We start from the raw sequence: 13,156 nt of genomic DNA, 5'->3' as shown, positions 1-13,156 counted from the left end.
GACATTTGAAATGGACATTCTGTGGCAATTTAATCATGAAAGAAAGAAAATCAGTCACATGAAGAAAAAAAAAACTAAGTGCAGCTCTTCAACTATAACACTTTGAAATCTATAGAACACAAATCCAGCATTCCAGTTTAGGAATCAATAATTACAATGTCCTCAGGGAGTGTCAAGAGGAGCCTCTCATAACTATCTAAGAGATACAGATCGTAATGACAGTGCTGTCATTAGGATTAAAGGGACTGCTAGGAAAATAACAGATCAATAATACCATTAATTGAATGAAAAGTAAAGAAATAAAAGTCACAGATGTTTATGGCTCTGGCACAGGATTTGAAAAGGTCGCCAAGTTGCATAGATTTCAAATGACTGCCAATTCAGTCCAAAAATCAGCACAGGCACAGAATGTTTGATACAATAAAGGTCTGCTGGAGTGCCAAAATGTTCTTGTAATGTTTGCAGTCGTTGGTGTCAATGTGCGAAAGCAATGTTATGGTTTGAGGTTGCATTGCTGTCTCAGAGACTGAGCAAGGGGTGGCAAGATAAAAAGTTATGTCTGCTGAGGGTGGCAATACTAGTCTCTGAGGCCAAGGTGTTCGGTCATTTATTTGTGCAGCAACAATTCACAACAAAAAGCCCTGTCAAGGCACTTTACATAGAAATACTGAATAATTCCCTTTATATGAATATTCTCAGGTGCAGAGTCATTCTTATCTACAGAAAGGTGCAGGGAGAGAACCCCAATGGGATGAGATCTGTAAGATGCAATGAAGTTTGGTCATGAAGAGCTTTATATGTGAAAATAAGTAGATAAATAAACAAAGATTTTAATGTTGTACTTGCTTTTTCAACTGAAGAATCCATCCATCCATCCATCCATTTTCTATACCCGCTTAATCCAACTGTCTGGATGCGGGGGGGCTGGAGCCTATCCCAGCGGTCATCAGGCAAGAGGCGGGGTACACCCTGGACAGGTTGCCAGTCCGTCCACACAGAGAGAAACGAGACAAACAACCACACACACGCTCACACTCACTCCTTAGGACAATTTTAGGGTCACCAGTTAACCTAACATGCATGTTTTTGGACGGTGGGAGGAAGCCGGGGTACCCAGAGAGAACCCATGCATACACGGGATACATAGAACATGCAAACTCCACACAGAAAGGCCCCAGCTGGGAGTTGAATCTGGAAACTGAAGAATATTACATCTATCAATATAGATGCCCGAACCAAAATCTGCAGGGGTAGACTGCAACTATTCTCAGTCCCTGTAGACAAAAAGAGTTGAATGCGTCGCATAAATGATATGTGGTTTAGATAAGGATCTTAAACTTGATTTTCGTTTGTTACTGATAGACCACCAGACGAGCTACAGAGAGGGTGCAAAAGAGAGGAAGTGTGACTGGAGATATTTCAACATTGCAATGAAGTGGGAGGGTGTAAAGCGGAGGTTAACATGCTTTGTGTCTTGTCTTCAACTTATTCATTTTGCTCTACCATAAGTCTTCATACATGATGAATTGACAAAAAAACTTCACACGAACAGTTTCATTTTGATGTTTACAGTTACAGTAGATCTTTGAGTCACCACAGGTGCTGAGGTGACACAGCGTAAGATTTCTGCATCTGAATCTTTTTTTCTATCTGACTCTTCACCGTGGAGCAACAAGAAGAGAGCCCACCCATTTTCAGCTTTTTCACACCACTGTCTGTTAAGACTCTTATTGGTATCTGCAGCCCCTTTGAAGTAGCAGCCTTGACTTGTGGAGGGTAGCTTTAGACTGAAATGTTTTTCAGCGTCTCAAAGACCACAGAGGCTATGGATGACAGTGGTCGTCCTTCTGTGTATGTGGTGGACACCCATGCTACACTGCCTCCTGTGCCTCCTAGGTTGAGCCAAAGGGGGAGGCGTACTGGGGTAGCACAGACCCTGCTGTTCCTGCTGGTGAGCCTGGCGTTGTGTGGCATGCTCATAGAAGCCTGTTTGATCTATCGTCTGTATAAAACTGAATCTGTAAGTATCATCAGCCAACAAAGCACTTTGCAACCTCACCTTGTGATTCTTTGACCGTGCTTTTGATTTCTTTTTTTGTTCTTCCACTACATTCCCTTTGAGGCTAACTGAACCTTACTTTTCATCATAAGCCCTCATTATTCAGTTCTACTACCTATTATCACTTTCTTTCTTTCTTTTTTTCTCGCTTTTTTTTGTCATGGTTCCTATTTTTATGAAAAATTATTTAAATTTTCTCTTAAATGCTAGCCATGAGTATTCATCATCAGAATCAGCCACTTGAATGATACTTGATTAGGCCTAAACTTGTACTGTGATAACCTGAATTTAACTGAATGTACTTTTTTTTTTATGAAGATAAGATTCGAAGACAAATATTGAAAAATGTAAAAATTATGTCAGAAAGTATACGGTCACACGTAATGTGTTGGTGATAAAAAGATTTCTTAAGACATGTAAAATTTATACAGTTGGATTATGATTTTTAAGTGAGTGTAAAACATGAGTCAAAAATGAAGGAACACTTAGCGGTGGTTTTTCTAAAGTGGAAACTTCAACCACTCAAAAGTCATCCTGATTGTTTCCCAGTGTCATGGTGTGAGTGTCATGGTGTGATATTGTTTCATATATCACGTGTCTTTATATAACATTTATTTGTGGGGCTCGTAAATGAAATATAATACATAAATTATGTATAAACTGAAGCTCTCTCATGACAGAAACCGAACTTTTACTCTAATCATGTGAATATTTTTTTTTCTCAAAAAACTGCTGATGGTGAATTAATTTCACTATAATGGGGAAGAGAGCAGAACAGAGATGGAGAAGTACATTAGATAAGGCCTCTTTACAAGAATTCCATTGACGTCTTTGGGGTGGGCTGGGAAATGCTCTGTTGGTGGGAGGATGGTCACTTTACCCCCTTATGGCTATGGTGCAGTTTCTTGTGCAATGCTCATGATTTGGTTGAGGGCAGCAGTCACGAGTTTTGGGGGAGGAAACTTGGCCTTCCGAGCAGACGTTGGTATAGACAGCACATACTCTAACAAGAGATGGTGTCGCAAAGGAAGCTGTCTATTTCCCGTATCATCACTGTGATCTACCTTTTACTCATTATCAGCAAGGCTGCCCTGTCCTACTTTCCAACAGTGCTCTGCAGAACATAGACACTGTGTTCAGCCAATGATGTGGTGAAACGACTTTAAAGATCCGCTCATATTTAATGCAGTTTTTGACTATGACATCTTTCTTTCATGCATTTTGAGATGAAATGATTTTAGTTTGCATTTGTTGCTCACAAATACAAACATGTCAATGCAAAAAGGTGAACCAGAGTTTTTTTTTTCCCCACCCACTGCAGGACACCAAAGAAGCATTCTCCAAGCTCATCGGAAGTATGTCTCAGTACTATTTGCACAATTCCTAAATATTTGCCATTTCTTTTTTTCAAATTTTTCCATGTAATGTCTTCTTCTCAAAGGTGGTGTTACCTCTCCCACTAAACGTCCCAGTCATGATATTCTTCCCTCCAAACCAGTTGCACATCTGACAGGTGAAACCAGCATTTTTGTCACTTTTGTTCATATCATGTTCACTTTAGTACCTAAAAAGGAAATAAACCACTCTACTAACACCCAATTAGGATTTAAAGTATTCTAAAAAACGTGTTTATTTTTCAGATGGACAAGATGTTGTTCATGACAAACATATCATGGCATGGAGCGTGAATGCAGACCCTCTCCTCTATGAAATGGAGTACAAAAACCGAAACCTTATCATCCTGGAAGAGGGTTACTACTATGTCTATTCAAAGGTCTTCTTCTCAGACCATGGCCTTTTTCACCATTTTGTTAATTTACATACAGAAAAGTATGCTGGAGGATTTATTAACTTGCTGCAGGCCAGGACATCCTCTCCAGCATCAAGCGTAATGAGATCCAACAGTTACCTGGGTGGAGTGTTTCATCTCTCCAAAAATGACGCTCTTCATGTAAACGTCAGTAACACGGCAAAAATTATACGATACAAACCCTCAGAGAATGTCTTCGGTGCGTATATGATATAGATATCCTAGAAAAGCTAAATGCTTAAAATAGGATTTAGTTGTTTGATAATGCCTTCCACAGATTTTGTTTGACATTTAAAATGATAAAGAAGATAAAATGAAATGCTCTTTGTGCTTTGGCTTGTTACGAGGGGTGGACTGTGCTGGTGGCTTTCTGCCTGTGGGTGAAATATTCCCCTTTAACAGTGAAACCAAACTTTGATATGCATTCTTAAACTCACTTTGATACATAATCAAAATCAAATTGCTCAGTGTGTTGAATAACGAAAGATTGTTAAGTCTTTGTGATCTTCATATTGTTAAAAAAAAATATATATAAATTGTCTTTATGCTAAAATTAAAAATCAAAAGTATAAATTAGTATAAATATCAATTTTTTTTGCTATAACACAAAGTGTGTGATATTTATTTATTCCTCCCAGATGCAACTATGTTAATTCTGCTGTATTTATGCACAATAATGTAATGAAATAAACAAATTTGATATTATTTGAAAGCATGTTTGCTTTTGCAACTCAAATATATTCACTTCCTGTCCTATCAGGTGAGGCTATGCTTAAAGTTAAGTGGTCTGAATTGCAGCAAATGTGGCACACTTACTCTAACCACACAGCAGAAACTGTGCACAGGGTATTTTTTTTTAATTGCACAGTGACATGAACACATCAAACTGAACCTGTTCTTGCTGCATTGTGGACCTCACAGGTTCAGGCCACTGGGGGTTCTCCCATGATGTTGTTCACAGTTTAGATGCACATTTTTTATTTCTTTATATTAGGGTTGAATGTGTCCCTCACACATTTAGGCCAGGGATTTTATCTACTTCAAATTCAAATTTTCAGTTATTTGCCTTGATGACACATCTGAAGACAAGGTCTGTGCAAACAAAATGCCTTATTACCCCTGTTAAGTGCTTTCTTTCTTACCCTCACACGGTTACTGTTGTGCTTTCCCTTCATCTGTGGCTCTTCGAAGAAGCCGCTCATGAAAACGCCCACAGAGTTGTATATTTGTAAACTCAAGAGGAAGTGGTAGTGGGGGCTGCTGGGGGGGAGGAGGGTGTCAGCAGAAGATAGCCTGACTCACTTTCCAACCCCAGACCCGTAGAGCAATGGCTGGGGGAAATGTTCTGCTGCAGGACTGTGGACCTGTATGTGTGTGAGAAAGTGTATAGAAGTGGGTGAAAACCTCAAATTATTTTTCCCTCTCACACACGGTACTCATTTTTCATATCAGGAAAACACTTCCTACCACTGAGACAGTAGTTACCCTCCAAAGTCTGGCTATACGTACGAGTTAAACATGTAAGCCTCATTAGTTCACGTATCTATCAAATGACATTTCGCCTTCACTTACAGTCTCTTTGAGTGATAAATGAATGCGTGAGTCATAATCTTCCATCACTGATTGACCTGTGAGGTGTGTCAGACTGGAATTACAAAGAAGGGTGAGCTGTATCAGCTGTGTGGTTGGGATTCATACCACATCACAGTTAATTTCTAAACTAAACATGACTTGTACAGAAAATTTGTGTGGGATGAGAGTTCTCTGTCAGTAGCTATATTTTAAAACGCACTTCCGTGTATGAGAGCAACATTTTCCTATAATAAATGCAGGTTTGTGTTGTCAGATAAAAATCTGTTTAAACACTGTCACTTTTGTACACCTCTTTTGAAGTAAAGCTTTTATTTTTTTAGAAGCTTTTTTCAACAATGACACAACATGCATTGCCTAAAAAACAACGTGACTGCTAAAAGTAAAAGTGAGAGAGGTGGTCGTGATACTCTGAAAATGGTCCGTGACTAAATGCTGTCCCCTTGCGTTGGGCTCTAGATCAAAGGGTGAACAGCAGAGAGCAGAGGTTCGAGTTGAGTAAAGCATTGAGAGGGTCTCTTTGGTGATGAGTTGGAGTAAATCATTTTCAATTAAATTAGATGTTTGAATTAAAAACCTTCACACCATTTGCTGACTTGGCTAATAATCATAAAAATCTGGGAGCTGGATTTAAGATGTTGCCATCTCATTGGTTTATGTTCTTTGATGACTGTGGCTCCATGATGTTTGGGTGGAAATTAGACTCTCACCCAGACTGCCACGAATCTGCATGTGGATACAGAATGTCACTTTGAAAAACAAAGGTAGGAACAAACCAAAATGGGCCAGAGGCCTCTAATAAGTGAGACAGAGTGGGTGGTGGTAACTGGGTATTTCATCTATCTGCATTTGAGATCAAAATCTTGGAGCTCTATCTTGTGTAATCGAAAGTTGTGGTGGCTACAGTAGCTTGAGAAATGGGAGTTTGTGACTGAGGTTTGAAAAAGAAACATTATCTGACAAAACTTATACCTTGGAAAATATACCTCTTGACCTTGATGACTAGCTTCATGTTCCAGTGACCTTTTTGTTGCAATTCTTTTCCATTTTTATCACTGTGATGTAAATCAATAGATGCGATGGTGGATGTTTATACATAGTTCTCTATGTGCTCTGTCTAGATGGTATGTTCTTCGACAGCATGTGACAGGGTCCCCCTGTCATTTTAAATTAGTGGTTTTGTGGTATCCCACCGTTCATTTATGATCTCACTTTCACTGTAATCTCAGGGTCTCAAAAATGATTCATCGAACAGTCGAAAGCAAAACTAATTCATTTAATTTTGCGCCACATTGGGAGGCTTTTAAACACATCAAAAGTAATACAAAGAGTACAGAAAATAACATTTTTCACCAGGACATTTTTATATTTCATTAACAGAACAGCAGTTCTGTTAATATACTCAAATCTAAAAAATTAAAAAACAAACTTATTTAAGGATTCCCTAAACAAATCCAATCCCTTTTTAAATGCACAAGTAGTATCTCGATGCATTAAAATGACTGAAAATCAGTAACAAATTTCTTTCAACTTCTCTTAATGCACTAAACCTTCCGCATTGACCTCCATGACCTCAGATTTCTTGCAACAAAATGTGTAATAAAGACAAGGAATTTTGAAGGTTAGTTTGGTCAGGTCTCACTTTAAAATGTTGACTATTAGAATGTAACACTTGTGAGTGTCATGGTAACGAAGACAAAGGAGGAAGAAGTAACAGACTGTGAAAACCAGTGAAAATTCCACAAAATTATGACAAAAGGACCCATATATTCTAGTTTGTACATTTTAAAATAGACTTTTGACGAGATGTTCTAGCATGTCTTAAATAAACACTGTTAATACATTCCAGTGACTCTAACTATATAATATAATCTGTGCTGTGAGACACTTTATCACACAATGTCAGACATTAATTGGATTTCAGCTGATCTGTCAATGGAATCTTATTATATGCAGCACATTTCCTGTACATATTTTGGGACCAAAAAATAAATAAATACAACATAAATATATAAATTCACACTATTCAAAACATACTGAGAAATAAATCAGGAGTAAGCAAGAAGGAACTGTGCAAATAACAACATTTAGCTGAAAAGTTAGGTTTTCTGCCAATAATTGTGGCACTGCAAAATAATACATTCTTACAACTCATTTGAAAATGTGAAAAAAATTGAACCAAGAAATTCAATTTTAAGTGGTTTCTTGATCAAAGCAGTTTGAGATAAAATGAGAACAATCCAACTTCAAAACATACAAGGGAAAATCCCACCAAACCTACAGCATAGCTATTTTGACAGAACTTTTTCAGTGTGAATTTAGAAAAGTCCACCCATAAGCATAACATCAGACAGATTTGTAGTGACAACGGTAACTTCAGACTAATTCTGGAATGGATGTCCAGTACATCTAATTCGCTAGACAAAAGAATTACAAAAAAACATAAATTGCTATAGATTCTCACTTTAAGTTTGGATTTTCTTTTTCATAAATTCAAAAGGGGGGAATTTTTACCCATCCATGGGTAAAAACAAACAAACAAACAAAAAACTTCAATGTTGAATCCAGCTGTTTCTTTCCCTCTCTGTGACACCCCCTTTTTGTGATTGCAGAAAGACGTTTGCTGACGTGATGATCCAAATGCAGAGACAGATGCCGGTTCAGTCCCAAGCAAACAATAAGTACACTCAACCGTCTTTGCGCCAGAGCAGGGTTGCTTGAGAGGGGGTCCAGAGATGGACAGGTGCCCGTGGGAATGAGGCCACTGTGAACTAAATTCAAGGCTTATCCATAAAGATGATATCCAGGTGGGTCACAGAATCCCTTGTACTAACACACGATGATGGGGGGTCAATGTTCACCACCAAGCTCCCTCCAGCATATAGCTCCTGTACCTTGCTGAGCAAGCCTGTGCTGTTTGTTTTTGTGTTAATACAACCCTCCAGCACAACTTTGTCGTCGAACTTCAATTTCACCGCGTGCTCCATTTTGTGAGAGTGATTTTCATTTTGACACACATTCAGTGTCACCTGAAGATTTAGAAAGAAGTATCCATCCTTTCTTATTTTGAGAATTTCTCCTGACTTTGAAATCACACCTGTAGCTGGATCTGGTGACAGCCATGTAATTGTACTACTTGCTGTTGGTGATAGAAAAGCTGCTGTTAGCTATGAAAGTGCTTTTCTTGAATAGTATTCTGAATATTTTGAGAAAAAATTTCACATTAAGCAAACACAAATATACTGTTTTTAGTTGTCATTATATTGGTGAAATAGCATATGCTGGAATTACATGTTTCCTCTAACAAGGACATTAATTGTATTGCCAACAACCTGACTCATTTGTATGCGTTATTTTATGAAGACCTACTAAACATTTATTACCTTTGAAATTTTTACCTTCAGTAGCCGTAAAGGTGAGCATTTTGCCTTTTCCTAAGTGAAGCCCATCATTGGAGCGGTGCTGTTAAAAGGAAAAAAGATATATTGCTCTTAGAATATCAACATAGAATGTTGTTCTTCCACAGTGACACACAAACCAGCAACAAAAAAGTTACATTTCATTTAACTTGTTGATGTGACTAATACCTTTGAAGTGAGCATACATTATGTACTATCTTCAGAAGGAAAATGAAGAGACAACAGTTTAGTTTAGTTTAGTGGCATTTCCCCGAATGTGGCAATGACGTCACTGTGCTTCCTCCAAGAGGTGAGGAGCGTGGTTAGACTGAAAAAGTAACTCAGAAGGAGATGGGAGCAATTTGAGATTCATCTGCTTGCCCTGCAGGATTTAATTATCTGCAGTATAGGGACTGTAAATATGTATATATATACACACACACACACATATATATATACTACCTCCTACAACATGATTTCTTGAACTCAAAAAGAATGTTTATTCAGATTATGGGGGTATTAAACTGAACTCAGTGAGATCAGTAATACACAATCTCTGAAACTGTAGTTATTTTTACGAAAGATGTGTAGCATACCTTAGATTGCATTGTGGGGTTTGGTTCTACAGTGCTACTGTTGGGGCTACTGTTCAGAGACTGGAAAAAATAGAAGCACAACATATATACGCATGATGTGTTACTCAGGAAGGTTTAGAAAAAACTGGCCTAACTGCGGATGCAAAAAAAAATTCCATTCAAGCTCTCAAAATGACACTGATTAAATCTAGCAAAGAAGATCAAATGCTTGTAGAAACAGTCAGTCATTGTCAAATAGAACCATCCTCCTGTATTTATATTAGACACTAAAACATGTTAGCTTATTACCCCAGAAATGCTTCAGTATTACTTCATTTTTTATGACTTTATATTGTCTTTGGGTAATGGATTGATAAAAAAAGACATTTCTATCTGAACAAAATGAGATACCTTTTACTATCTGAGCCTTATAAAGGGGGTCTGTAGCCAACTACAGACCACATACAAAGGTGTTTTTCACACCAGTTATACTTCTATCAAACCACATGAAAGAGCAAATGAACTGCACAGGTATTTTAAGCATACCAGCATTGTCGCTGTCATGTTCACTCATTCAAATTTGACATAGTTAAGTAAACGCTTAAAATGTAAACTTGGTGTCTCATCATTAAAGACCCTAATACACTTGAATATGAAGCTACTTTAAGAAGTCTCACCCAGCCATTTTGTCCTGCTGTGAAGAAGAGGGTGATCAACACAACCTGGATTATGGAAATGAGGGTGGTCCACAACAAGAGGATATAGACCAGGGACTGCTGTGTGTGCTGTGGCATCGTCTGTCCGACGGCAGCGTTCAGAGCAATCTGAGCCTGGGTAGTGCAGGAAGACAGATGTTAAGAAATGACGATTGAACAGGTCCCGAGTTTCCTCTTTTGTGCACCCAAGCGGTGTGTTCGCTTCCTGAGCTCACTGCGTACATATGATGAGGATGTTTTAATGACTGACTGTGTTCTGCCGTGCTCTAAGTAACTACAGAACAAACAGCAGTCCAAATGGTGCTTTCCCCTTAATGTTACAGAAGACCGATACTTCAGGATGTGATTATATCTGCATCTGGGGTTGGCCCTTTTCTCCCACCCACCACAACTCACACAAAAGGAGGAACAAAACTTACTACCAGGGACAAAGGGAGAGAGAAACTTTGACATGAATTACAACCAAAGTGAATCTCTCAGTTCCTTATTTTTCATAAGACTTTGTGAATAATGTTGAATTGTGTATGTGTGTTGTTTTTGTTCTCTGTATCTCCTTTTTCCCCAAATATGTGTTTCTATCAAACACATATGCAATGAATGTGCTTAAATGAGTCTGGATCAAGATTATGTGCTACTGGAATCACTCTAAGTGTTAAACAATAATCTAGTGCAATAATTCGCAATTCAAATTTTCAAGATTACTAAATCTAAAATGAGCCTTTTTGTCTTTTTTTCAGTTTGGGGGCTAATAAAGACTATAGAAAGTCTTAAAAAAAACAGGAACTATTACATCATAATAACACCAAATAGTGCTGATTGAACATTTCAGTAAGCAATATCTGCATAATGATGTATTCACATAAAATCACATATTCAGTCAACAGTATTATCTGTATGTGATCTGCTATCTCACATTGCAAGATTGTGCAACAAATGCATCAAACTAAATGTCATGGTAACAAAAAAAAAAACAGCGACTTTAGGAGAATGTCAATACGCTGTTTACTATTTGCACTTCTTGAAAAGTTCCACCTGCATCTTAATTCTGGTTGAGGTCAGTGAATGTGGTTTCACTTTCTCTGTTTGTTCTTTGTTTGGGGAAAGTTTTATGGCAGAAAAACAGGATGGGCTCTGGTTCAGGTATGTGTCATCAGACTCAACAGGTATGTGTCATCAGGACCTAAGAATAATACCTGGGAACCTTTATGTCTTGCAATCAACGTTCAAGTGACAAAGAAAGTTATTACCCACTTAGATCCACAGTGGCTGAAAACCTTTTTTCCCTTTTGTCTTCTTTTTTTAGTAGAATAGAAGTTGTGTTTATGTGAGTCAGCAGTATCCAGTCATGTGCATATAAAGCATTCTAAGAAGTCCCTTGAGTTTACCAGCCTAATATTTAAAAAAAAAAAATCATGGAAATAAAGCTCAGCATTTTCGGGTTATGTAACACTTTCCAAACAAAAGTCTGATCAAATGGTATTACCCTAAATGAATCATAGTTTCATTTGAAAGAAACAGAGGAAGTCTATTGATGCAAATTTGAAAATATATATATATATGGAGGAAGCGTTGATGGATATCTTTGAGAAAGGGCTGGTTTCTGTCCCAGCTGTCATCGGGTGAGAGGCAGGGTATACCCTGGACAGGTCACCAGTCCATCACAGAGACAAACGAGACAGCCATGCGTGCTCGTACCAATTAACCTAAAATGCATGTTTTTGGGTGGTGGGAGGAAGCCGGAGTGAGTGTTGTTGATTCACAATGTAATTGCTTCCTCCAATTCTCTAACTGATTGTTTACAGCCACCTAGTGGATTAAAGTCAGTAAGACACAATGATTTCTCAAAGAAAGTCTACATCTAAAAAAATACAGCTTTGGTGGAGCCACATGATTACAAAGGTGCTTATAATGCATGATATTTATAATAACAAAGGAGTTTATGTGGTATCTTAGATTGTGTTTTGAAGCTCAATTATTCTTCAGGGACAGAGAATAGAAATGGAAAATGCTTGAAAGAAAATGGAAACTGATCTGACATTTGACTGCAGTCTTCTTTTCATTATCAGTTGCTCCTTTCATTTCTTTTTCTGACACTTTTTCAGTTTTGCATCAAAATCAAAAGAAACGAAAATCACAGAAATTAAATGACAACCACAAGGACCCCATTCAGGATGGCCTTTATGTAATGCATGCCCATCCCATACTTAGAGACTGAGGGCTTCGTAAATAAAAGCTTATGTAAGAAGTTGAGCAAAAATGAGTTCTTATTAGTGTTTTGTACTTGCTCTGTGCTGTTCCTGGCATGGTATTTGCAAATAAGACTTGGAGTTAAAGAACAATCTAGAAAAGGTTTTTCTTTACTTTATGTAACACTTTCTAGTTGATCTACAGCTCATGAAAAGAACATAGAAGAGGGAGACAGAAAATTAAAACCTAGGTTGTTTTTGTACTTCAAACTGGAGGGCCCCCAATGCCCTGTTTCTTTTTTTTCCATTATAGATTTAGCTTAAATGTTGCTATTTTTCACGTTAAACCTAAAGCCAATTTAAAAGCAATCCAGAGAACATATGAAACTATAATACGGTAATAAGAGCTAAAATTATTAAACAGACTGAATCCAAGACAGAAATTGGTTCTGCAAGATTTTTGATAAACATATAATGTCTCTATTTTGCCTTTATGGTGGTATCTCAAATCCATACGTGCTGTGCCTTCTGTCCCAACAAAACCTTAAAAAACTTTGATGGTCGTTCATTTTGCTCATCATGTTTCAACATGTTCAGACCTATAGATGTATAAAAAAAAATATCATTAGATAAATTGACATTGAAAAAATAATGCAACGCTGGCCTTAGTACTTCTGTGCCACAAAAAAACTGCCAGAGTCTTCCTGATGCCAAAATGCTACGAAGATTTAGAGAAAAGATGCAACAGCTTGTATCCTTTCAGCAGGTGGCAGGATAACTCCAAAAGGCTGTAATGCTGAATGAGTGCAGCTCTAGTAAAAA

The 13,156-nt window shown here is 37.7% G+C and overlaps 1 protein-coding gene and 1 long non-coding RNA gene across 2 annotated transcripts; one reads left to right on the top strand and one right to left on the bottom strand.

The window, feature by feature from the left end:
- Window positions 1-1,659: 1,659 nt before the first annotated feature.
- Window positions 1,660-4,143, top strand: tnfsf14 (TNF superfamily member 14). The gene is made up of 4 exons (XM_072368526.1): window positions 1,660-2,020; window positions 3,381-3,414; window positions 3,501-3,572; window positions 3,700-4,143. Exons 1-4 carry the CDS (start codon window positions 1,793-1,795, stop codon window positions 4,083-4,085), a joined length of 720 nt encoding a protein of 239 aa, XP_072224627.1. The 5' UTR covers window positions 1,660-1,792; the 3' UTR covers window positions 4,086-4,143.
- A 3,176-nt stretch (window positions 4,144-7,319) lies between these two features.
- Window positions 7,320-10,310, bottom strand: LOC140273279 (uncharacterized). Its single transcript, XR_011908019.1, has 4 exons — window positions 10,110-10,310; window positions 9,454-9,513; window positions 8,858-8,921; window positions 7,320-8,598 (listed from the first exon to the last, which is right to left on the bottom strand). It is a non-coding gene; the product is annotated as an uncharacterized lncRNA (long non-coding RNA).
- Window positions 10,311-13,156: the final 2,846 nt, after the last annotated feature.

The sequence above is a fragment of the Leuresthes tenuis genome, unplaced genomic scaffold, assembly GCF_036924035.1.
Source record: "Leuresthes tenuis unplaced genomic scaffold, fLeuTen1.0.hap1 SCAF_17, whole genome shotgun sequence".
Classification (NCBI taxonomy): Eukaryota; Metazoa; Chordata; class Actinopteri; order Atheriniformes; family Atherinopsidae; genus Leuresthes; species Leuresthes tenuis.
This window is presented reverse-complemented; position numbering and strand designations above follow the sequence as displayed.

Bases quoted from the DNA above. Each gene is read 5' to 3' on its own strand.
- tnfsf14 (XM_072368526.1), top strand. From the start codon at position 1,793: ATGTTTTTCAGCGTCTCAAAGACCACAGAGGCTATGGATGACAGTGGT. The intron at 2,021-3,380 runs GTAAGTATCATC...CACCCACTGCAG, and splicing joins GTCTGTATAAAACTGAATCT to GACACCAAAGAAGCATTCTC. The intron at 3,415-3,500 runs GTATGTCTCAGT...TTCTTCTCAAAG, and splicing joins ATTCTCCAAGCTCATCGGAA to GTGGTGTTACCTCTCCCACT.